The sequence below is a fragment of the Sylvia atricapilla genome, chromosome Z (assembly GCF_009819655.1).
Source record: "Sylvia atricapilla isolate bSylAtr1 chromosome Z, bSylAtr1.pri, whole genome shotgun sequence".
NCBI classification, from domain to species: Eukaryota; Metazoa; Chordata; class Aves; order Passeriformes; family Sylviidae; genus Sylvia; species Sylvia atricapilla.
The window spans coordinates 19,791,227-19,814,636 of NC_089174.1; the positions used below are offsets into that span (position 1 = coordinate 19,791,227).

The 23,410-nt window shown below is 41.9% G+C and overlaps 1 protein-coding gene across 7 annotated transcripts; it reads right to left on the reverse strand.

The window, feature by feature from the left end:
• Nucleotides 1-5,218: 5,218 nt before the first annotated feature.
• On the reverse strand, nt 5,219-18,543 carry STARD4 (StAR related lipid transfer domain containing 4). 7 transcript variants are annotated; one of them, XR_010745911.1, is made up of 7 exons: nt 18,364-18,543; nt 18,118-18,247; nt 16,158-16,207; nt 13,546-13,672; nt 12,299-12,413; nt 11,425-11,734; nt 5,219-5,384 (listed from the first exon to the last, which is right to left on the reverse strand). XR_010745911.1 is itself a non-coding variant. In XM_066339863.1 (6 exons), coding segments are annotated over exons 1-6 (651 nt in total). In that variant the 5' UTR covers nt 18,366-18,542; the 3' UTR covers nt 7,674-11,507. The 7 variants fall into 7 exon arrangements, 5 of the variants coding, with proteins under 5 accessions (XP_066195960.1, XP_066195964.1, XP_066195961.1 ...); XR_010745912.1 differs by lacking the exon at nt 5,219-5,384 and adding an exon at nt 5,910-6,446; XM_066339863.1 differs by lacking the exon at nt 5,219-5,384 and having other exon boundaries at nt 7,674-11,734; nt 18,364-18,542.
• Between the last annotated feature and the right edge of the window lie 4,867 nt (nt 18,544-23,410).

Sequence of the window (23,410 nt, forward strand, 5' to 3'; positions counted from 1 at the left end):
GGAGTGAAATATTTGCCTAGTCTAGATACAGAGCTCTAAAGCAAAACTTGCAGAGGGTTACAAAGATGACAGGATAGGAGTAGCTCTATTAGGAGGAAAGGCTGAGGGAGCTTGCCCTATTCAGTCTTAAAAAGGAGATCTCATTAATATATGGGAATAACTGAAAGAAGGGTGCCAAGAGGATACACCAGGCTCTGCTCCATGATGTTGAGCAATAGGACAAGAGGCAATAGGCAGAAATTGATGTCCAGGATGTTCTCCCTGAACACTAGTAAGAACTGTACTGTGCAGGTGTCCACACACAGGGGCAGATTTGCCCAGAGAGGCTGTGGAGTCTCCCTCACTGGAGATATTCCAGAACCTGGACACAATACTGTGCAATCTGCTTTAGGAAACCTGGCTTGAGCAGAGAGGTTGGACCAGATGACCATGCCAATCAGCCTTACCCATTTTGTGATTTCCTGATTTTATGATCTTAGTTCCAGAAGATATATAAACTCTTATTGCAAGACTGCAGATTCTTTATAACTGGGAGGTAAAATTTCTGGCCAGAGTAATTCAGAACATTGCTGGAGAGGCAGTGAAGAGCTTCCCTTGTACTATGAATCCTCTAACTAATATAAGGATAGGATGATATACATGCATATAACTAAAAATTCAGCAAATACTTACATCTTCTTCTACCCCTCTAGAGTGGAACAGAGAAAGTGAATGCACTCATGAACTTAGTTATAATTGGAAAGCATTCAAATATTGTGGGAATAGGCACAGTACAGAAGCAGTAATACAATGGAATACTTGAAGTGGCTAAATTATGAATTTAGCAAAAATTCAGCAAAAATTATAGATTAAGATCTGAATACGTACATGAACACATAAATATATAAATTTACCAAATAAGAAGCAGAGACTGCTGAACAATTTTTGAGAGCCAAGTCTGTATTAGAAGTTGCAGCACCTTTTAAGCCATCTTTTTCCCATGCCAGCATTACTCAGCTAGACCTGAAACTATAATGATTAACAGTCTAGTATACATAGATCAATGTTGGATGAAATTCAGTAATCCATATCAAGGTATGAAAGATAACAACTACAGTGGTACAGAGTTTTGCCCAGCTCTGTCTCCTTCCAAGACACAGCTGGTAAAAAGATTATTTCAATGCTCTCCTTTCATGTGCTCAGTACAGGGGTCCAAGAGGAGTGACAGCACAGCATTTCGTGATAAGTTGGAGCTGCCCCAAACTGTACAGAGGCTCTGCCAGTGATGCTCCATCCACAGCATGTGTGACTAAGAAGAGTCTGGCCCTTTATTTGTATATTAGGAAGATGTTTATTGGCCAAGGTATATTAAACAGCACACATTCGCCCCTATGAAGTAAGAGTTCCTCCTATAGGAAGATACATGAAGAGCAAAGCTTAAAAGAAAGAGATAATTCTTTTTTCCATTTGTAACTCTGTCTTCATTAGCAAATGTTAACATTAATGGCTAAATGGCTTATTGTTATTCTTCCCCTTTGTGCTTCATCTTGTTTTTTTCCTGGCCCAGGGGCACCCAGAAACAGCTGTCAGCTGCCAGTCAGTGGGTAAAGAGCCATCTGACTCCTGGCAGGTTTCAGCTTTTCTGCCCTGACAAATCTGCTGTTGCCCTTGGTTCCATCAGATGGTTTGACTCCCACTCCCACTCCCAGAAGAGTCTGGGTTTCATCAGTCAAGTATACATGTATTTCTTTGTGAGCTACCCCTGGTGCGATTTGTCACTGCTAGTTAGTACACAGGGAGAAGTATTTCTACTTTCCCTCTCCATTTCCCAGACTCATGCTGTTTCTTGGCACCTTCAGATTCCTTCCTTAAGAGCCTATACCTGGCTGACACAAATAGCTCAGTGGTGGGCAACAAATGCCAGATAGACACAGAAGATAATTGAGCTTTTTCGGTTATTTTCCCAAAAGAAAATGAAGGCACGTGGGCTGCTGTAGGCCCAGGCTGAGGGGTTCAGAGCAAAGAGGCACAAAAACAGCACCATGCCAGGTTCTGCTCCTCAGCACCAGGAAGTTCCTTTGTTAACACCACCATTTTCCTTCTGTGGTAGACATTTTTCAGAGTTCCTAAACCTGACTTGTCTCTTTGACCTAAACAATATCATGTGTGCTATGACCAGTGGCCTTCTTAATATTGCTTACATAATATGAGTTGATATACTTAGAATCACATTCTATGCAACATTGCCATTTACAGTGTTGACACAAGAAGCTGTGAAGTCAATTTGGAACACTTGGTCCCATTTGTTGCCTGGAATTGTAAATTATGATCTGCTTTATAATACAAAAGTCTGGAGCCAATAATTTTATCTGCCTAAGTACGTACAGGGAAAGTCCATCAACAAGAATGAATATCATTAAAATGATATTCAGCATAATGACTCAAAGCAGCTATTCTGGTCACTTGAAAGCTTAGAACAAACCTTTGGGTTTGATTTACAGCTGCAAATGGCATGAGATCTGTCCCAGAGACAGTATGTTCTAGGAGCCACTGAGTCATATTTATTAATCCACAGAACTGTGCACAGGGGTCTGTACTATTCTATCAGCCCTCAGATCCTAAAGCATGATGATGTTTCTTACAAATGTGAAATTTGCAGGAACAAGCACAACTACACAATTCCCCACGTAAAACTGCACAGTAACAGCCTACAACAAACATGCCAGAGAGAACATTCCAACGTTTCAGTTTTCTTGACTTCTGTTATTTTCCTGACATCCCACCAGCCATGTTTATGGAAGTAGTGCAAGTATCTATCCAGTGACAGCCTTTTCCAGATGGACAAACATCATCAACTGACCCTATTCTTCATTTGTAAGACATCAAAGTTGTATTGTTTGTAGTATTAATACATCCCCCAGTTACATCCCCATATTTCTCCCTCAGCTTGCTATGGGGCCTGAAATAGTCTTTCACAGAAAACTGAAATTTGTCAAGAAACATTTCATGAAACTAAGCAAATGGACCATATATTTAGACAAAAATATCTTCAAAATATTGCCTAAATCCTGCTGCAGCAGTGCCCTCCCTGAGAAGTATTTTCCTTGGGAACTACAAGGACACTGCAGAGCATCCAAGGCTGGTGCCATCATCAATGTACTACCTTCAGTGTAATGATATGTTCCTTGTTTGCTCTGCAGGAGACAATAATTACAAACTAAGGTACTTTTACTGAGAGTAATTAGAAACAAGGACATTTACAACTACTAACTGCTGAGATCTTACCCTGTTTATTTGTGCTATTGAGCACAAGAACCACTTCCTTGTTCACACCATATCCTCATGAGATTTCACACTAGCACTTCTGATTAAATAGCAGAAATTTTACTTAATGTTCAATAGGAGGACATTGTTTTGGGGTCTAGTTGTTTTTTGGGGTTTTCTTGGCTGTATTTTGGAATACATGGTGTTGAGAGGCCTATGCTCATGAGAAAATTACCTCTGAAATGGTTAGTTGCTCAGGGAGAAGGAAAGATGGAGAGGTGGAGAGTGAACTCTAGTCATAGAACCATTCAGGTTGGGGAAGACCTTTGGAAGAGATTGCATAGGGAAGATTATGCAGTCCAACTGTTAAGTCAGCACTGCCAAGTCCACCATAAACAGGGCGCTTTTGCAAAACAGCAGTGGTGGCTAGTTCAGCTTGTCAGAAGGCAAGAGGAGTGAAGAGCCATTGAGGCTGTGTGACCTGAGGGAAGAAGTTTGTTGGTCCCCAGGAGCTGTACCACCACACCTTTGCAAAACCAGGGGGTACCAAGCAGAGGCTGCCTGGGTGCTCCACACTCACAGGAAGGAGCTCATCAGCTTAAACTGGTTTTAACCTGGAGAAATGTGGTATGTGAAGGGTCCATGTCTGGCTTGGCCTTGGAGGCTCCTGGCTGGATAAGGACCGTAAGAAGGGAATTTCATGCTTTTGCTTACTGAATACTGTATGCTGGATGGTTAGGGTGTGTGCTGATGTTTCCAAGACAAACAGAGAAATGGTGCCTTTGACTAGTAACACAAAGTATTGTATAAGCCTGTTACAGAAGCTCGTTGATCTCAGAGCAGTGGAGGCTGGACTCTTACTAATAACAATGAAGAATATTGTAAATATATATAGCAGACTCTCAAATTAGCATCATGTCCTGTGTTCCTGACTCCTTATTTTACTGTTTAATATGTAAGAAATCCTGTACTGTCAGAAGAAAACACTGTTTTCTTCTACTAGCAAAGATGTAAGCAACTAAATAGCAATTTATAGTCTGCTTGTTTAACGGTACCTTTTGCTTCTGATTAAGCCTGTTTGTGTAACTTTCCTGACACTGTGCAAGTGAACCAGAGAGAAATTTGAACCAGAAAAAAATGACCATTTTGTTATTTCCATGTATTGTATGTGGGACCAGTGTACCTTCTTGTGTGTCTGCATGGGAACGCTGAAAAGCCATGAGAAAATGCTTTGATGCTGGGATGTCTGTTTTTAGTAAGTGGCTTGCATGACTGATCTAATGCTAAATAAACTAGTAAATCTAGAAAAGGTTACATCTATTATTTGCTGACAGCTAATGTTCAACGTAAAGCAAAGAACAATAGTAATCATTATACAGAGGAGTCATCATGGGTATTAACTGTTTATATTGCAAAGCCTGGACTGAATTCCAGCTTGGCACAGCATTTCCCACTCCTCCTCCCTCAAAAGTTAGCAGCTGAATAACAAACTAAATCTGTTATTAGTGGGGGAGTACAGAACTAGGGGCTGGTGAGGCTTCCCCTGTGCCCCAGGGTGCATCATGAGAGATAGATGCTTGTGTCCCATTTTGTTAATTACTTCCAGTGATTAAGAAATTACACAGTTAGTTGCACTAGAGTGCACCTCTTTGAGCACTCTAGTTCTCTGCTCTTTTAACTGGGAAGTATTTTACAAAGTCCTAAGTCATCTTGTTGCTGTTAACAGCTTATCTATCACAATGATTTGTTTTCTGCAACCTAATCCAAAGGTTATTAATGTGCTTCTTCATTCAGCATCCTCCTCTCTCAGCATCATACATCAAACCTTTACCCCAGAGGTCTTACATTCCTCTTCTTGCTTGAATATGGATTTACTGCCTTTAGAAAAGGCTGACTACTTGTGCTGCACATGGTACCTGAATGAAGAACAGTGTAAGACTGACACATTGACAGGATTTTTTTTATTTTTCATTTCTCTGCTCCGTTCCTGTATCTGCCACCTTCAGCGGTGTTCCCTCTTGCCTGGTACTGATGCATCTTGTTATTCTTGCCTCCTCCAACTCCTTAGTCTTGCAAACTGCTTGAATGTAAAGTCTCTTCATATCCTTTTGTGGGAGACAATTTTACAAAATCTCTCCATCCTAGAGCCATGTAAGAAATAAATTATTATACACTCTACAAGTCATTTTGCATGGCAACAGTGCTCCAGAAAAAAAAAAAAAAAAAAAAAAAGGTCTGATTAAGGCACTTCCATGGATGTTGCTGAATCTCTTCCCAAACTAATGCAAGGCATACATTTTTACTGCAGTTTCATGAAATCATCTTGATCACAAGAATGGAAAAGGGCAGTCAAAAGACCAAAGGAAAGATGAGGGCAAGGATCGAGCTGGCTTTGAGCTCCCCCTGGAGCTTAAGGGTTGTATGCTTTTGGCTGACTTCAAAATAGCACATCAAATAGCTGAGCTGGAGCTCGTGATACAACATACCATTACACTGGTTTTATAGTGAGCTTGAGACCAATAAGGAAATGAGAATAAGAAAGATCTAACAAGTCAGAGAAACTTTTCATGAGACAGGATAGCTGGGGAGTTAAAAATAATGATCCTGCTTCATAACCACCAAATTTCTGCATTTCTCTTGATGCCTGGCACAGTCTTCCTCTTTAAAGAGCCCTGGGCTTCTGTAGTTATGATGTCCTTCTCAGCAGTTCAAACACTTGATTCCTTCAACCTTGTACATGTCCCAGAAACTTTATGTCTCAAATATCCAATGATGCAGGTAGTTTTGGGAAGTGATTCAGTATTTTTACATCCATGCTGAATTCTCTGTACTTTCATTTGACATTAAAAAAACATGCATGAAGGGTCTCTTCCCTCTTCCTTACTTCTTTGGTATTTGTGGCAGGCATCCGATTTCCTGAATTTCATTTCTCCTGAAGTTCTATTCCCATGGTGTGGGTGGGGAGGCACACAGCAGAACAGAGATGTATATGTTGAGCATATACAAAATTTTATTTCCATTTAGCTGATTGAGACAGGGAGACTGTGAAATCCTGCAGAAAATGGCTGTGCACATACAGGCTGCATCCGTCATTCTGTATGCAGAAGAGACAGTGGTTTGTGGAGAAATGGCTTCTGTTCCAGTCAACAGGTATGCTGTGCTTTCTTTCCTTTCCCCCCTCAAATTCTGAGGAGCTTGAAATCCTGTTAGGTATACAGACAAGGATGGGTTGTATGGCACCCAAATAACATGGGTTGACTGAACTCATGTTTGCTGCTGCTCAAATGCATCTGATGGAGCACTGCCCTGCCTTCCCAGTGCACCCTGGAGATGGAATTAGTAACGTCAACACCTCAGTGGCAATGCTCCCTGACTGGAACCCTAATTGCAGGCAGCACTCAGACTGACATGCTGAGACAGTCAGGGAATCTTGGCATAGTAATTTTCTGTTAAGGGTTATAAACTGCCTCAGAGAGGGGTGTGTGCTGGCAGGCAGGCCAGCAAGGCCCAGGTACAGAGCTCAGGAAGTGCTTTCTTCCCCTGTGAATCCCAGGGCAGAGCCAAACTGGTCCAGTGAGAGCTTGAACAAGGTCAATTTCTGATTACACTTTGGGCAGTAACTGATCTTCTAAGAGTTCCATTTAGGTTACTGTATCAAAGAAAAACTTCTGAGGATTATTAGGTTTCCTAGTGTCATGGAACACTGAAATAAATGTATTAAAGAGAGTAACTCTGGAGAAGGCAGTTCTGAGTAATGTGTTGGTATCTGAGGCTCCTTAATGCAGATGTCTCATTTCTTATCATGTAGGTCAGCTATGAAATATGCACAGGTATCTCCTGCCATAATCTGCTGCCATCTGTGTCTGCTTGTCTCTCTGCTAGTGGCACAGTCCTAAGGAAGGTCTACTCCATGACAAGCAGTCAGTATCTGAACAGTAAAACTGAGTCACCAGCACAGCCCAACAAGGACGGGAAAAGGCAGTATGTGTTACAAAGTTTAAATTGTGGTTTATATATTATTTTCTATATATAAAGGATATATTATTTTCTAGAGAACATTGAATATTTAGTGTAGATTTAAAATCTCTGCCACCTTTCACCAGGAAATGTGTTTGAACATCAATGTTTTAACAATTCTAGTAATTAATGTCCTTAAAGATTTTCCAAAGATCTCAAGCGGCCTCTATACCTAATCCCTACCACACTTTGCAGAAAGTGACATGATACATGCCCTACAAGAGTGTGCTGTATCTCAGAGATGACAGTTCCTTTTAGCAGCAGAAGGCGGCTGCAACTCTTTCCACCAAAGTAAAATGCTACAGAACTCTACTGCCTTTATGCTAGCTTTGCAAGAGAAACAAGGGAAGGCTCTAGAGAAGATAAAGGGATATTCTTTGTTTCTATAGGTGCTAATTAAACACATATCAACATACATGTTGAAGCTTATTTTATACACCTAATATACATCTATATGCCTTCTGCCAGGTGCTATATGCTCATGTGTTTCCGATTAACTTAATGTTTACAGTTAATAGGTCACTTCTTAAACATACAAAAGAGTAAATAATACTAAGCCACAATAATAAAGTTCTACTACAACAGTCATGGGGTCATCATAAAAAACTCCTGCATATACATTTTTAGAACTGAAGCATTGAGGAAATCCTACTTGCACAGCTTTCAAGACATTTCAATTGGGCATTTTCCTCAGTCAAAATCAGGTTTCTGAAGTGAAGGCAGGCTTTACAGCTTTCAAATTTAAGGAGACAAACTGGTATCATTAGAGATCACCATGAAGCTAAAGATTAACTGCATCATCAGACATAACTCGCCAAAAATGCTACATATGGCTGCATAAGTTTGAAGAAGCTACAACATGAGCCTGTTGGAATCCATTATTTTAATTTATTCTGCAGTTGCACTCAAAGTACAAATACAGTCATGTACATTCTGAACAGTTAGCTAAACCCACTCTTAAAACAGACTTTGACTTTCCACACACAGGCACAAGTTGACTGGTTTCACTAGAATTATGGCTATTTTTACAGCAGTGAATCTCCTAGGGTGAACCACCAGGGCACACCAAAACTGTTCTAGTTACTTATGATTACTTGAGGAATTAGATCCTTTGTGTTTTATAAGCTCATCATGTTTAACATTTATAAATTCATCAAATTTGAGATCAAGGCCTGTACACAGACCATCTCTCTGAAGTACTGGTCTACCTCCTAGCCAGCTGTCATAGAGTACTTTGATGGCCTCTCAACTGAGCTTAACCCCATCTCTGCATCTTCTACACATCTACAGGCACATCTACAAAACCTAATGCTGGAGGTTATAGATGAGGAACAGAACCCAAACATGAAAACTGTCATCTTCAGTCACCTTTCCCACACACATACAAAGCACCTAGTTAAAGTGCCAAAGAGTGAAGTGTCACATTGCCCAAACCTCTAAAAAAGTCTTTTACAAAAATATTAGCCATATAAAAATAATTCTGATGTGTCTATATACATGCCATTTGTCTAGCAAAACCAGATATCTGCTGTTCTTGGGAAATTTGTTCAAAAGTCACTTCTGGATAACTATACTCCTAAGTGACAGAAATCTATACTAAGCATTTACTTTGTCTCCCATTTCTCCTACATAAGCAAAACATGGGTTCCTGCACTTCGTCCTTGCCACTGCTTTCCTGTTTTAACCCTCTTGGCTCCACCTAGATTGTCCACTAACTCAAGATAAGAAAAATGCAACAGTGGGAGAAGAGGCTCTGACATTGTGGCTTTCTTGGTTCGGATGTACTCTGATTAAATAACAGTCCTTCTCCATCTATAGCTATATAAAAATAATGTAAATTTCAGGTTCAAATAAATACATTTGAAATTGGACATCTTTCTTCTAGCTCTGTATTAGTATATAGCTGAAATTTATATTATAAGTATCAGTATACAAAAATACACTAGTTATTTTCTCATTTTAGCTCAAGTTCTTCCTTCAGCTGCTCTGTGCTTCACCAACTTGTCTTTACTGAAACCAGAAAAAGCCATTTCACTGGATACTAAGTAAGGACAGATACTGTACATGTGTCAGAGCCCCTAAAATGGGTGTTTTGAACAGTAACTACTGCAGTGCCTGGTGTTGTGCAGACATCCTCCTGTAAGTGCCTTCTGTTCCATCTGACTCATTTCTCCAGCACTGAAATGCCTCCTCTGTGCAGATTTAATCTGGATTTTTTACATGGAGAGGCAATATTTTTCTCCATGTACATCTGTATCACAACCCCTCCATTAGTCAGTCCCAGAAGCTCTAAAAAGAGAAGACATGAATATGCAGATTCAGTGCATATGTAATCTTTGTAACTGGGAAGAAAAAATAGGCTACACTTCAAAGAGTTTCCTCTACAATCATGTCATCATTCATCCCACAGAGCAGCACTGCCAGAGATTTCATAATTGCCCCAGTACCAGTACTAGAAAGAAGAGGATTCTGGCAGCAATTCCTTGTGTCCTTGGTGGTGGATGATCACCTTGTGAGCTTGCAGTACTTTGGCAGACACGAGGAAGGTAGAAAAAAATTGGGAACACCAACTGAGGGGTTTAAAGGGAACCTAACAAGGAGTTAACATTTTCTGCCCACAAAGACACCAAAGGCTGTTTGATGCATTGTTTTCAACTGTTTTAAACAGTGCTAAGTACCTTAAACATGAAGAAGGCCAAAAAACCTCCCACTGTATTTGGTATTATGTTCTTGCTACCTCTCTGACTGAGCAATGAGAAAGGAAAGTCCTCGCTATTCAGAGTTCAGCTACAGTGGCCAGTGTCAAAAAAGCCAATATTGCAGGGGACTTTCATCTGAATTTTTGTTTTTCTGAGAGTCTATTACCTGTCCCTGGATTGTATGTATACAATTGGCTCCACAGTATCAGGGATCCAAGATATGTGCCCTAATTCCTACACAGTTAAATTTGCCATTGTGAGCACTGGCAAAGCATGCAAATAACTACGTCACCTGCACAAATGACACATACCAACATTAAAAGCTTAACATCAGATTTTAAAAAGAATTCATGTTCCTAGCAGGGAGGGATTTATTTTTTAAATGCCCGTTACATATGTGTAAGAATCACTAGATTACTGAATATCCTTGAAATTTGCATCTTAAATAAAAACCCTGTATCCTTCAGCATATCTGAGCAATTCTGCAGCTTCAGCTTTGGCCTTCAATTGCTCATGTTTTAAGACGTTAATTTATTGCAAAGATCAGTCTAGTTCTGTACCACAGAACACTCCACAGCACCGTAACACTGGCAGGTCTGTGCTGCTATGGCTACAGCAACACTGAAGCAAATAAGTAGCTCTTTCTGTTACTTTTGCAATTCTAGGGTTTGCAGTTAAAGAAACATATACAGGAAAAAAACCTTCCAAAAATTCAACCAAATGAAATCCTCACACACACTATTACATGCAAATTTAAGTAAAAAACTCCTTAGAAGTACAGGGTATCACTGAAGATCCACTGGACGTTTCCTATTTCAACAATTGTGTGATTAAAAGCCCACAAAAAAACCTACGGAAAGATTCCTGATGACGTAAATGAGCTTTGGATCAGCTGTAAGGGCATTTCTTTATGCACTGCGACTGTTATATACAATAGTAAATAAGTTACAGTTACAACATCGAAGAAATGCCAATAATGAACACTTATTTTTGCTCTCAAGTACGAATAGGTTCCTGACAAAACTTTTCTCATTTAACAACTTAGCCATATGATATCTGTATCATAAATCAAAACAAATTTTAAAAACAAATTACAGACACAGCCAAACAAACAAAAAAGGTAAATATAAATATATATATTACAAAATTACATCTTCCATGAGATGCTGCCTGTACAGCAACCTGCAACACCAAAATCCTGAACGCCTTGCCCCCCAAAAGTGCTGGAGAGAGCTGAGCTGCATTTTTCAAGCCCACACACACATCTTGTGCTTTTGACTGATGAAACTGGAGGTTTAGAGAGTCAGGCTATTCCTCACAAAGCTGTAGAATGCTGAGCAGCAAAAAGCATTTTGAACTGTCCTCTGGGAATGAATGCCAATTATCACACCAAAAAGCAGAGTTGCTAAAGTTGTTTGGATTCTCAACACAAAGGTTTGGGTGTCATTCAGGAAGTGTAACTCACCTCAAATTAGCAGGTAACCTATGCTAAGGTAAACAACATAATCTGATTGCAAGAAACACACTGGCTTTTAAGTCACTGTTTGTCTATGTTTTGAGTGCCTTTTTGAGGTCAGAGTAGAAGTTGACCAGGGTACTAGACATGGCAGTGTCTACTGCAGACTGTGGTAGCATCCCTCGCAGTTCAGTCTGGATGTAGCCTGTCAAAAGACTGTGGCCAGGAGAGTCCTTGAGAGGGACGCAGAACCAACCGCAAGGGTGATTAAATCCACGGACAAAGTTTGGTCTCACCTCTCCATAGTCCAGGCTTATACCTACAAAGGAAAATGAAATGAACAAAAAGGGAAATTAATTTTAGAGAGATTAAAAAAAGTTAATGTGCTGTAAATTTGAAATATGCAAGTTTCTGGTTGGGGAATTTAGTAGTAGTGACAGACACACGACAAGTTTCTAGGTATTTTCATGCATGGAATTTGCTGTTCATCTAAACTCTGCAACAGACAGGAAAGCATGATAAGCAAAAATTTAGATGTTAAGAGGACATTCCTCCCATTTACTAGAAGCAAGCTGTTATTCATCCCAGTTTGCTTTAAGACCTGAACTGGAGCACTCAACTTGTCTCTAACACTCCTGCCTCACAGTTGGCATAAGAGAAACCTGGCACAAAGGAATGGATCGTGGGTAAACTGTAGCTTCTACAATTCTTTAAATATGTAAAATGTTAAAACACCTTTAAATTTGTTTAAACACCTTGAATTTATTTGTTGAAGACCATCTTAGACCATTTTTGGAATATTTATTACTACTAAATCTGAATCAAATTTTAAGCCAAGCAATTGTTGCAAAATAAGAATTTAGCAGAGGCAGTGGTGGCTTACCACATGTTAGAAGCCCATCTTCATAGCTTGTAGTGTAAGAGAAGTCAACAAACTCCCTTGGTGCTATGATGTTCCAGAGCTGGCCAGCAGTTGTATAGCGCATCACACAGCAGTTCTTGTTGAGTGATAGAATTATAAGGGCAAGAAAAGAAATATATCTTAGTATCATGAATACAGGGAAACCTAATGCTTGTAGGAAGCTAACATCATTCACAAAGGTCACGGCCTCTGTCAACTATGCTGCAAACTCCGTGAGGTCTGAATGGCTGTGCCATTCTCAGCCTAAAAGCTGGAACTTATAAGAACTTGCTGTCTACAACTGAGAGCTGTGGGAGCACAGAATACATGGCACCATAAAGGTTTAAAGATCTAAAGCTAGAGAACTCTGGCATGCCTGACAACTGAAAGTGATGTGGCTCTTAAGTCACCAAGGAGCACTTGGGAAGTCTAAAAGAACCATGAACAAATCTCAAGAAGAATCTCTTGAAGATACTCTATCAAATACTCTTAATCCGCTAAGTGAAAAATAAAACGGAATGTGAACAATTCTTCAAAACAGGCTTTCCTATAATACAGTAGAGTCTGTATAAATTTTATACAGACAAATACCTTGTCATATACATTTTCCTTCAGAGATAGAGCAAAAGACAATCCATGTCCAAGCCAGGTGTCCAGATGAAGGTTTTGAATTCATACTGAATGTCTGCATTAACCAAAGGAAAGCTACAAGCTGTTCTGTAACCAGCTTCAAAACTTACCTTTCTTTTAGCTGACCCTCAGTATGAACTATTTTGTGTATCAGCACAAAGCCATGCCACATGAGTCAGCACTTCAGGAAGAGGGGGAGGTTTCAGCTTCCATATATGTGGACTATTACTATTTGTTGTGGAACAGAAGAAAGCAAGCTGTATGAAATGGCTTTGGCATACACAGTATCACACTGTAGCCCTCTGGATGTGAATTTTATCAGACTCTACCAGAGCTCCCACGTCCAAGAGAATTGTGACTAACTCCTTTATTTTTAGAATTAATGAAAAGATGAACTGCAGCTTCAGAACAGGACTATGCTGCCAGAGAGCCCGATCTGTGGTCATGCAGACCATGTATGCACAATGCTGGTCATGCATGCAAAAAAGAAGGCTGAAAAAGGTTCATATCTGTTGGAATTGCTCTGATCTACGTGAATGTTAAATTAATGAATGTTAAATTAATACACATTTCCCTCAAGAATCTAAACAAGCCTTCACCTCTTCAAATGTTTCTATGATGTCCATTGAAGTCATTAGGCTGTCCCAGTCTAGCCTGTAAGGTCCAGGGCGAATATGATCCACTATTCTGTTAGTAACATCTTCCACCACTCCTTGAGCTTTGTAGCTAGAAAAACATGTTTACATTTAGAAAGAAATGCTTTATATTCCATTAATTTTCAACAGTACACTTACATTAATACCTTGGTACAAGGAAGTACAGTCAGTGGACAATTGCATCAGAGAAACAGTACAGGAAAAGACCTCTTTGCAAGAAATTTACTTCTGAGAAAATTTGTCTTTTTTTATACAGTTAATATTTTATAAACGGCAAATCCCTTCCCTGGATAAAAAATACCCTGTTTCTTTCCCTAACACCTGTAACAGCTTGTTATTTTACTCCTATTGCTGGGCTAGCAAGGGAGTTCACCAGAGATAAGTAAACCTAAACTAACAAGGAGATCATGGATATAATGCGGAAAACATTTTTCATAAAGCAGAAGTAACAGGATGTTGGAGACTGAAATACTATGGTTTATGGCTCAGTTTTATGAAGGACTTTCGCGTATTATAGTAAAACTCTATAACAAAAGCTGCACAGAAGCACTCTAAATGGGCCTCCTGAATGAGGCCCTGGACTGTAAGTTGATTTGAGACAAGATAAAGTGACTCAGGTCTGGGCTGGGGGATAAAAATACTTTCTCATAGGATAAAGGCCAGCACCTTCAGGGTAGAGGCCACAGCCCCAGGTCCATCTGCTGTGAGGAACAGACCCTCACACCAAGTGGGGGGAGAAGATGTTTGGGGTAGGTAGTGAAAAAGCCTCTGCTCAGAGGCAGTGAAAGCTCATCCTCTGCTGTGCACACCAGCTCAGCTGTGGGGCCTCTTCACCCTGGCAAGGTCACATCTAAGGGACTTCCACATGAGGGGCATTTACCCTTATGTAAAGAGGGTATCATGGCCCATAAAAGGCCCCCCCCAAAGGGGTCCCTGGACCCTGCACCAGAGCTACAAGTGATGCAAAATGATGCAACAGATCCAAAGTCATGCAAGGAATAATGTCAAACCTGCCCCCCCTTAGGGGAGGCCCCTGAGCTTTCCCACCTGCCCAAACATACATTAATCCACAGGATTCTATATCTTCAAACAGGGGACCCTTACCACCAAAAAGACTAGGTTGAGGGGAGCAATGAGACATCATTGGGACCCACAGAGGGGGAATATGTTTGTACTCAACCTGCCTCTGTCACTCTCCCTGTCCCCCAAATACGCCTCCCTTTTTCTATTTCTTTCTTTTTCTTTGCCTCTTACCATTAAATAAAATGTATTAATTTTTCAGTATCAACATCGAGCCTTGTTTGGTTTCAATTAAGTTTTGGTAAATATTCAAATGTTTCTGGGTTCATTCTGCTTTATTCACAGAGAGTTAATACTCTTCTCTGTGATTAGAGCAGATCATAACACAGGAGTAGAACCAAATGAATGAGAAACTGCATTCTGCTTTAGTGACATATGATTACCAAATAAAATAATCTGGTACATGACATTACAGAACATTCATTTGTAATTAGATATTTTAGTAGACACCAGAGGTTTTGTTTTCTTGATTTACTGGGCCTCCAAATCATGAAGGGTAAGAATCCATCAAAATCATTATTTTCAGAATACTTTATTTTCATTAAGATCTTCCTATTGGTAGCAAACAGTCAAGCAACAGATTCACAAGTGAAGACTTGTGCAGTACACTCATATTCAGTCATAATCCTCTGTATAGAGCCAATCCCAGCTGTATACTTGGAACTGGAGGACCATGTGAACATGTCAGTGGCTTCCAGGTAGGTGTCTGGAAAGCTCTTCAAAGTGTGTGTCTTCTAGTTCTCCAGGTGCATAAGCAACCATGGGGGCCTTCACCTGCACACAGCAGTCACTGCCCTCCTGGCAATGGCTTAGCTACACAACTAGTTGGTGCCAGTGGGCCCATGGAACTCTTGGTGTCTGGGACTATTAACTCCTGCAGATTCAACAGGACTTAAATTTACTGTGGAATGTATCAGTCTTTAAGATAATTTTTAAAACTACCTTTTCACAAGACTTTTTGTTTCTTCAGCGTGCTGTTTTGTAGTAACTATTTCTCTGCCTAAACCTACATATACCAACAGACCACATCAACAGAAATTCACACAGGAAGGGCCTCCATGTCACACAAACAACCCCCCATAACCCCACACTTTGTATTTTGAAGTCTCACAGTCACTGCAAGAGTCCAAGGACTGACTGAGCTGTCTCCCAGTGACCCTTCAGGACTACAGAATCCAGGCTTGATTCTAAGCTAGATCATCATTTCTGAGCAGATGCTGCTGCTCACTTCTGCCAATGCGAGTCCTGTGGTGTGTTCCACAGACTTCACTGTTGCTCTAGACACCATGCTATATTAAAGTATCAAACTGAAAAGCCAGAAAGAAATCATACAGCCACAACAGGTAATCCATTTAGCTTCCTCTCTGGAGGATCTATGTAGCTGAGGGCTATAGAATTCACAGTCTTAATTTCTAAATTCTACAGAACACATCTGTGGAACATTAAAAATGTATCTCTTGTGCAAGCAAACTTACAGGTATCCACTGAATTCCTCTGACGGTTTACGCCACACAGTTGCATCTTTCTAAAAAAAAAAAAAAAAAAAAAAAAAAAAGTTAACTGTCACTTGCATACAATTACAGGAAGTCCAGAAAATGCTTCAATTTTCTTGAAGAAAAGCAGCCAACTTTATCATTAGCCATGGGCACCTGGGCACCACTGTACACTTTTCTTCAGATTTTTCAGATAGTTTTTATCTGTAATTTCCTATTATTTTAAAAAAAAAATCCAAAAATTTGCTTTCTCAAAGTCAAATGCTAAAAGTCTATGCAGACATAGGGTTTGGTAGGCCAAACCAGTTTACTGTGAAAACTCACAGAATAATGGACCAACCTTAGCAGGGAAAGCCACAGAAAAATTGAACAACATTAGCAAGGAAAAGCAAGGCCACTGGAAAGCCAACGGCCAGATGCTACTCAGACAGGAAGACAACACTACTTCTGCTTGGAAGAAGCTGTTTGGTCTTGTAACACAAGTCACAGAGGTGTGCAGGAGGTGCAGGTGCAGACAGGGTGGTTTAATTACCTTTCTTTCCTAGATGCCTGACTAGAAGAGTCTTGCAAGCAGTAGTCTATTTATTTTAAAATTATGCAAAGAAAATAGAGAAACCAGTATCTTCTGATTTTTATGTAACTATAAAATGGAACCTCTGTACAAAATCTCTGAAGTTTGTTGTCGAGAGGAGTACCATGTGCCACCACTTTGGCACCATCATGATAAGATTCAAAAAAACCTATATAAGCACAAAGGACCAAATGTCCTAAAGCACAGTTCTGTTGAGTACCACATTCAGAATAATTTAAGATATTCTAGGGCACAACACATCTCCTTGTGGTAGGTAAAGCTCTGAATGTCTTTTATATGGCACAATACCAAAATGGAAAGAAAGGAGAGAGGAAGGAAAGGCTGAAGGGAGGGATTAAGCCTCAGAATTTGAAACACAAGGACGCAGGTAATTTTTTTAAAGGAATACAGTAGTACCTAATATAACACAAGAATACTAATACAGGAACAGACAACATTTAATAGGGCAGAGATGATATAGGTGTACTGCAAGAGTGAAAGGCTTGGATGCTCTGTTCCTCCCTCTCCAGACAGCAAATTTGTTAATTTTGCAAATAATCGAGTTATCTTTGGATCACTTCTTACCTCTGTCCTATCATTGCCTGCTCATGATGGAAGAAAGAATAAAAGCCCTATTCAAACGACTGTAACAAGAAGACAAAGAAATTTACCACACTAGTACTACCATAATGCTACACTTCTACTTTCTGTGGAGGACAGCACTACAAAGGATTCACCCAGCCTAGACCTGATGCATGAGCAAAGGTTATTTAGCTTGTAAAAACACAAAAAACCAAGGCAGCTCAAAAGAAGAGGATGGCAAATTGCTTGGAGAAAACAGCAACTGTATGCCTTTCCACGGAAGGAAACTTATGATAATGTGCAGTCTCTAAAGAAAACAGAAAAGTGAAAGAGTATGAGAGGAAGCCTTGATAATTATCTCATTTCTTAAGAGGAAGACATTTGGAAACTGAAGCATGATGAAGTATTTATCGACAAGAGATTCCAGAGGTCGGCAGGCTGTGTCTGCTTTGTTGGAAGGACACGTGAGCCTCTTGCAACACTATTAATGCTAAGTACCTCACATTTTGTTGTAAGTCAAGCCTATAATGCTACACAGGTAGGATTCTTCCGTGAGATACTCCCCTGAAAATGGTAGAAGGAATGACAGAGTATGCCTGAGAACACGGAAAACACATCCTAAAGATATTCTAGAGGCATGCTTTCACAGAGCCTGTCAGCTTAAAGTCCTGCAGGGCCCGGCCAAGTGTTTCTCAGCCGTGTGACAAGGCACAGCGGGCTCTTTCCGCCGCACCGGTGGCCCCCAGCTTCCTGTGGAGCACGAACCGGGAAGCCGCCCAGGACACTCACGGTTTTCTTCGCCACTCGCCACTCGCCGTCTCCGACGCTGTGGTAACGAAGCAGCGTGTTCCGTAGCTTCGAGGCCAGGGGCGCGGGATTGGGCAGCGGATCCATTTGCTTCCCGCCTGCGTGAAGATGCCTAATCACACAGACACACAGCAGAACAAGGCACGGAGTCAGGGATGCCAACAAGTGCGCGGATCTTCCAAACCCGAACGGAGGATGCGGAAGACACCGAAGCGCGCACACACGCACATCGCCCAGCCGGGTTCGGGCGGCAGCAAGCGGCTGCCAGGGGCTCAGGACGAGGGCCAGCGGCCGCCAACCAAGCCCCAAGCCCGTCCCAGGATCCGCCGGGAATGCGGGTCAGGGGCGCTCCCCTCGGGGCCGCGCCTCCGCCCCGAGTCCGCGGTCACCCGCGGCCCGCCCGACAGCGCGCGATGCCGGCAGCCAATCAGAACGCGACCGTCTCGCCGGCACAGCCAATGGCGATGCCGTCCGCCGGGCGCGGGGGCGGGGAGATCACCGCCCCCTCGCGTCAGGCGACCTCGCGACATGTCGCTGCCGTGACGTCATGGGCCAGGGGCGGGGCCACGGGCCGGGCTGGGCGTGAGGGGGGGATGGCGTGAGAGAGGGCGGGGGAGAGGGACCCGGCCCCGGCATCTGAGGGACAGCGCGGTTCCGCCTCCCTGGGACGGCGCCGGGGCTGCTCTCTGTTCACGTGTGTCTGGCAGTGTCGCTTTGTACTGATTGCAGAGAGTCACAGAAGTCAGCTGAATTGAAAGGGAGACATCAGGATCATCGAGTCCCAACTCCTGGTCCTGCACAGGACACCTCAAGAGTCACGGAATGCCTGAGAGCATTGTCCAAATGCTTCTTGCACTCTGTCAGGCTGGTGCTGTGACCACTACTTTGAAGAGCCTGTTCCAGTACCCAGTCACCCTCTGGGGCAAGAACCTTTACATGATACTTAAAACTCCCCTGGCACAGCTTCAGGCCATTCCCTTGGGCCCCGTCACTGGGCACCGCAGAGAAGGATCAGTGTCTGCCCCTCCTCTTCCCCTTCCAATGAGGAAGTTGCAGACTGCAGTGAGGTCTCCCCTCAGTCTCCTCCAGGCTGAACACACCAAGGGCCCTCAGCCACTCCTCATATGGCTTCACCATCTCTGTGTCCCTTCTGTGGACACCCTCTAGTAGCTTTAGATCTTTCTTACATTGTGGTCTTCCAGCACTGGAGGTGAGGCCACTCAAGCCCAAAGCAGAGTGGGACAATCCCCTCCCTTTCCCAGCTGGTAATACTGGGCCTGATGCCCCCCAGATCACAGTTGGCCTCCAGGTTGCCAGGCCACTGTTGACTGATGTCCTGCTTACCGTCAACCAGGACCTCCAGGTTCCTTTCCATGGTACTGCTCTCCACTCTCTCATTCCCTGGTCTCTCCATAGATCCAGGGTTGCACATCCCAAGTGCAGAGTGCAGCACCTTCCCTTGTTGAACTCCACAGAGCTGATGATTGCCCAGCCCTTTGATTCATTGAGGTCTCTCTGCAGGGCCTGCCTGCATCTAAGGGAGCCAACAGCTCCTCCCTGTCTGATATCATCCGCATATTTGCTGAGTCTCCCTTCCAGTCCTATGTGCAGATTTGTTTATGAAGATGTTGAAGAGCACAGGGCTGAGGATGGAGCTCTGTGGATTCCCACTAGTGACAGGTCACCAGTCTGATGTCACCCCAGTCACTGTAGGCCTTTGTCCCTGACCTGTGAGCCAGTTGCTTACTCATCATATGGCATGTTTATCCTGGTGTTCAGAAGATCAATGTCTTGTAAGTAGAATGGCCTTGTTAATGTTTAGGGCTTCACTGTTAAGAATTACAGGAAGGTTCAGTGCTCAGACCTAGGAGGAGGTTGACAAAGCCTGGAAGAAGAAAGTACTGTTACAAAATGCGGAAAATGTAAAAAGTTTTTAAGAAGGGATGTTCTTTAATGTATTACAACACGAAAGATTTAATCTCTGAAACAGAAAGCGTCCAACAAGCTATAAATGATGTCCAGATTGTAGAAAAACAAACTATTTTTTGGCAGAATTGCCTTATTAAGGTTTAGGGCTTGGCAGGCTTCAGTGATCTCAGACCTAGGGGAGGTTTGCAAAGCTTGGGAAGAAGGATGTACCACTGATGATGGATACAAAGAATGCATAATTTACATGCCAGAAGGACATCTGGCAGAATCCTCAAGAAAAGGAAGAAATTAATAAAGGAATTCAGCAACTTTGCTGAATCAGCAAAGGTAAAAATGACTGGGTAAAAAATAATTACAGCAGTAGGAGATGCTGCTGGAACCACCAACCCAAAAGAAAAGAAAGACTGAGCATGCAGACTAATTAACATAAGAAGAGGGACTCACTTAACCTATAGAAGATAGACTACTAATTAATAAGAGAACTATGCAACTTGTGACAAATGAACATTAATTCCTATTTTTGCTAAAATGTATAAATAGTAAAAAGTTATGGTGTTCGCTTTGTGGATTTGCCACTAAGCCCCCATTGCTGCACAGGTCTATATCAATAGCTCCATTCTGTGCATGGATTGGCCTCCACAACAGATGCAAGAACATACTTGGCGACAACAGGTCTTCTTTACAGTGGCCATATAAAGGTTTACACAGGGCTGCAGCTTTCCAGAGCCCTGTGGATATGCTATTCAGCTGAAACGTGTCCTGCAAGTGCCAGTGTGGCAGGCAGGAGCAGTGAAGGAAGATTCCCTGGGTCAGCATCCCCAGGTGGCGGTTAACTGTGGCTTTTGTCACAGCACCTGAAACTGAAGACAAAGTTTGTCTAGCCACAAAGAGCTTAAGGTGGTGCAGTGCATGGTGAGTGACACGTTGAGGTGACAAAGCCTGAGACATTCCTGGTCCAGTCAGCACTGCTTGCAACACAAGCAAAATGCTAAGGAAGTGTTGAAGTTTCACTTTGTTCTGTAAAGCAGCAAGCAGACCAGATTTTTCCTAGGAAAAGGCAGTACCTATGGTCAGGCCACAGCCAAAGCAAACCTCCAAAGTGTGTTTAAATGCTTGTTTCCTGCAGACTTGCACTGTTCACTGGGCATCATTCACTCCAGCAAACACATTGGACAACGTCCATGTAATAAGTGAAAACCCTTGTAAGAACAGGAAGATAAATCAGTTAAAAAGCAGATGATTAGAGTAGGAAGATGACAGTTCTTCTTTGTGTGGTAATACGCTGTTCATTTTGACCAAAATGAGTGGGTACCAAAATGAGTGTTTTGAACATGGTTTTGTTTTCAATACAGGGCTTTACACCAGACCTTTGGAACTATCTCTAGTTCCCTTTGCAATTTACAACTCTTGGTAATTTTGACCTAATTGAAAATAGATCTCTAAACAATAGTCATCCTAGCACATACTAAGCAAAAAAATGAAGATATTTTACATGCAACACTTGAAATTTTACAATCTAGAATCAAAAAGAAGTTTTGAGTTGAAAGCATAGTAACAATACAGGAATGTACTTCACTTATTTTCCTTCAGATTCCTGTCTATTGCATTTCTCTGAGTGAAAAGGTTGACCAGTTTGACCAATACTTGGCTGCTTTCTCCATTCTTCCTTGCCCTGTTACTCCTTGAAGTCCAGTGCTTTCATGCATTTGAGCATGATATTCCTTCTCCATGGGCCGTTACTAGTTTAAACCGCCAGTGTAAATTTGTTCATTTTTTAAGAGGGATTTTTTTTTTTCTTGAAGGAGGGAATGACAAGTTTGCATTGGAAAATGCTGATGTTTTAAATAAAACTTTATTTGTAGAAATGTTTTATGTTTCCATGGACTAGGTGGATTTTAACAGAAAGTTGTTTGTGTTTTTAAAGCTTCTCTGGGCATGCATACATCAAATTTCTTAAGTTTAGGAGATCTGGAAGCTTTCTGAAAAATAGTCCTATAGCTTATAGATACTCTGTGTTCTCATATCCAATATTATTTTTATTATCTGAGCCAACAGGGTGCTTTCAGGGCTTATAAACTGGTTCTTGCTCACAGTGAGGTATTTCCATACCTTCTGGGCTTCCCAGCTGTGCAGAGCACAATGTCAGTGAAGCATGTGAGATAACTGATGGGATGCTGAATATGTTTCCTGTGTTACATTCTTTCACAAGTTACAGCAATACCTACAATGCCACCAGCTTTTGCCTATGTGAGAAAAGCTCTGTGAGGACGTGAGTGTTAAATATTGCTAACAATACCACAGCTGAACTTTTAATGATCCTTCCTGCTGTCTCTCTGGCCCATCTCTGTGCAGTAACTCCTGAACCACTCCCAAATTACACCACAGCCTGAGGTATGCAGTATTCCTGTGAAAGAACATCTGTTCGTCTTGATACATAACACCTTGCATGGCTGAATTTTTATTATCATAATTTATTATCACAAACACTGTCAAAAAGCCCAAAATACGTCTGCCCCCCAGCTGGAAACATAACTAGATAAATTAATTTTCTTTCAGGAAACATCTACATTCACCTCTGTGAAGAGGAATGCTTGTCTTAGAATGCCCAATATTTTATATTCAAAATCCTGTTGTTTGGAAGAGTGGGAGACTAACAACTGGCATTTAATTTTAGTTTACCAATGCCTGGCAATGGCTTTGATCATCACTGAAAGTGGCTGAGCTGGCTTAATCACATGGAGATACAGTACCTTCATTTAGAATTAAATTAATACAACTCTTCAGAATCCAATCTGAATTTTGGAAATAAAAAAGCAAATTTAAGATCCATGTTACCAGGTGTTGGCAGTGCTTGGTTCCTCATCCCTAATGGATTGTTCCTTTCCCCCTGTTGGTTTTGCCCTGGTTGTCTTATCTTCCCTAGACCTGCCCTTCCCTTCTCCTACAAAATTGTCAATCCTTCCCTAACTCTTCCCCTCCTTCCAGACTCTCCTCTATCAATCCCTCAATCCTTGATGCCCTAGTGGTTAATTTAAGCTGTTCCCTCCGCTTGTGTTCTTTCATTGGTCTATGTATTGTACTCCCCACCTTATGTTCCTCCCCCACGTAGCCCTTACTGGTTGGAATTGTATCCTCTCTCAAGACCTCCCCCACTTACAAGCCTCTGAGTGCCCAGGCTCTGTGCCTTTTTGCTGTCCCTGACCTTCGGGGTGGGGGGGAGTATACAGCTTTGGAAACCACAAGAAAGCCCTCTCCCTGCTCCTTGTCTCTGCCCTTGACACGAACCATCTGTGCCGTAGAGCAGTTGTGCCCTACAGCCGCACCCCAGATCGCGCGGCTTTCTGGG

Coding starts and splice junctions, on each gene's coding strand:
- STARD4 (XM_066339863.1), bottom strand. Junction 13,673..16,157: donor GAGGAATTCAGTGGATACCT/GTAAGTTTGCTT, acceptor ATGTTTTTCTAG/CTACAAAGCTCAAGGAGTGG. Junction 12,414..13,545: donor TCATAGAAACATTTGAAGAG/GTGAAGGCTTGT, acceptor TCACTCAACAAG/AACTGCTGTGTGATGCGCTA.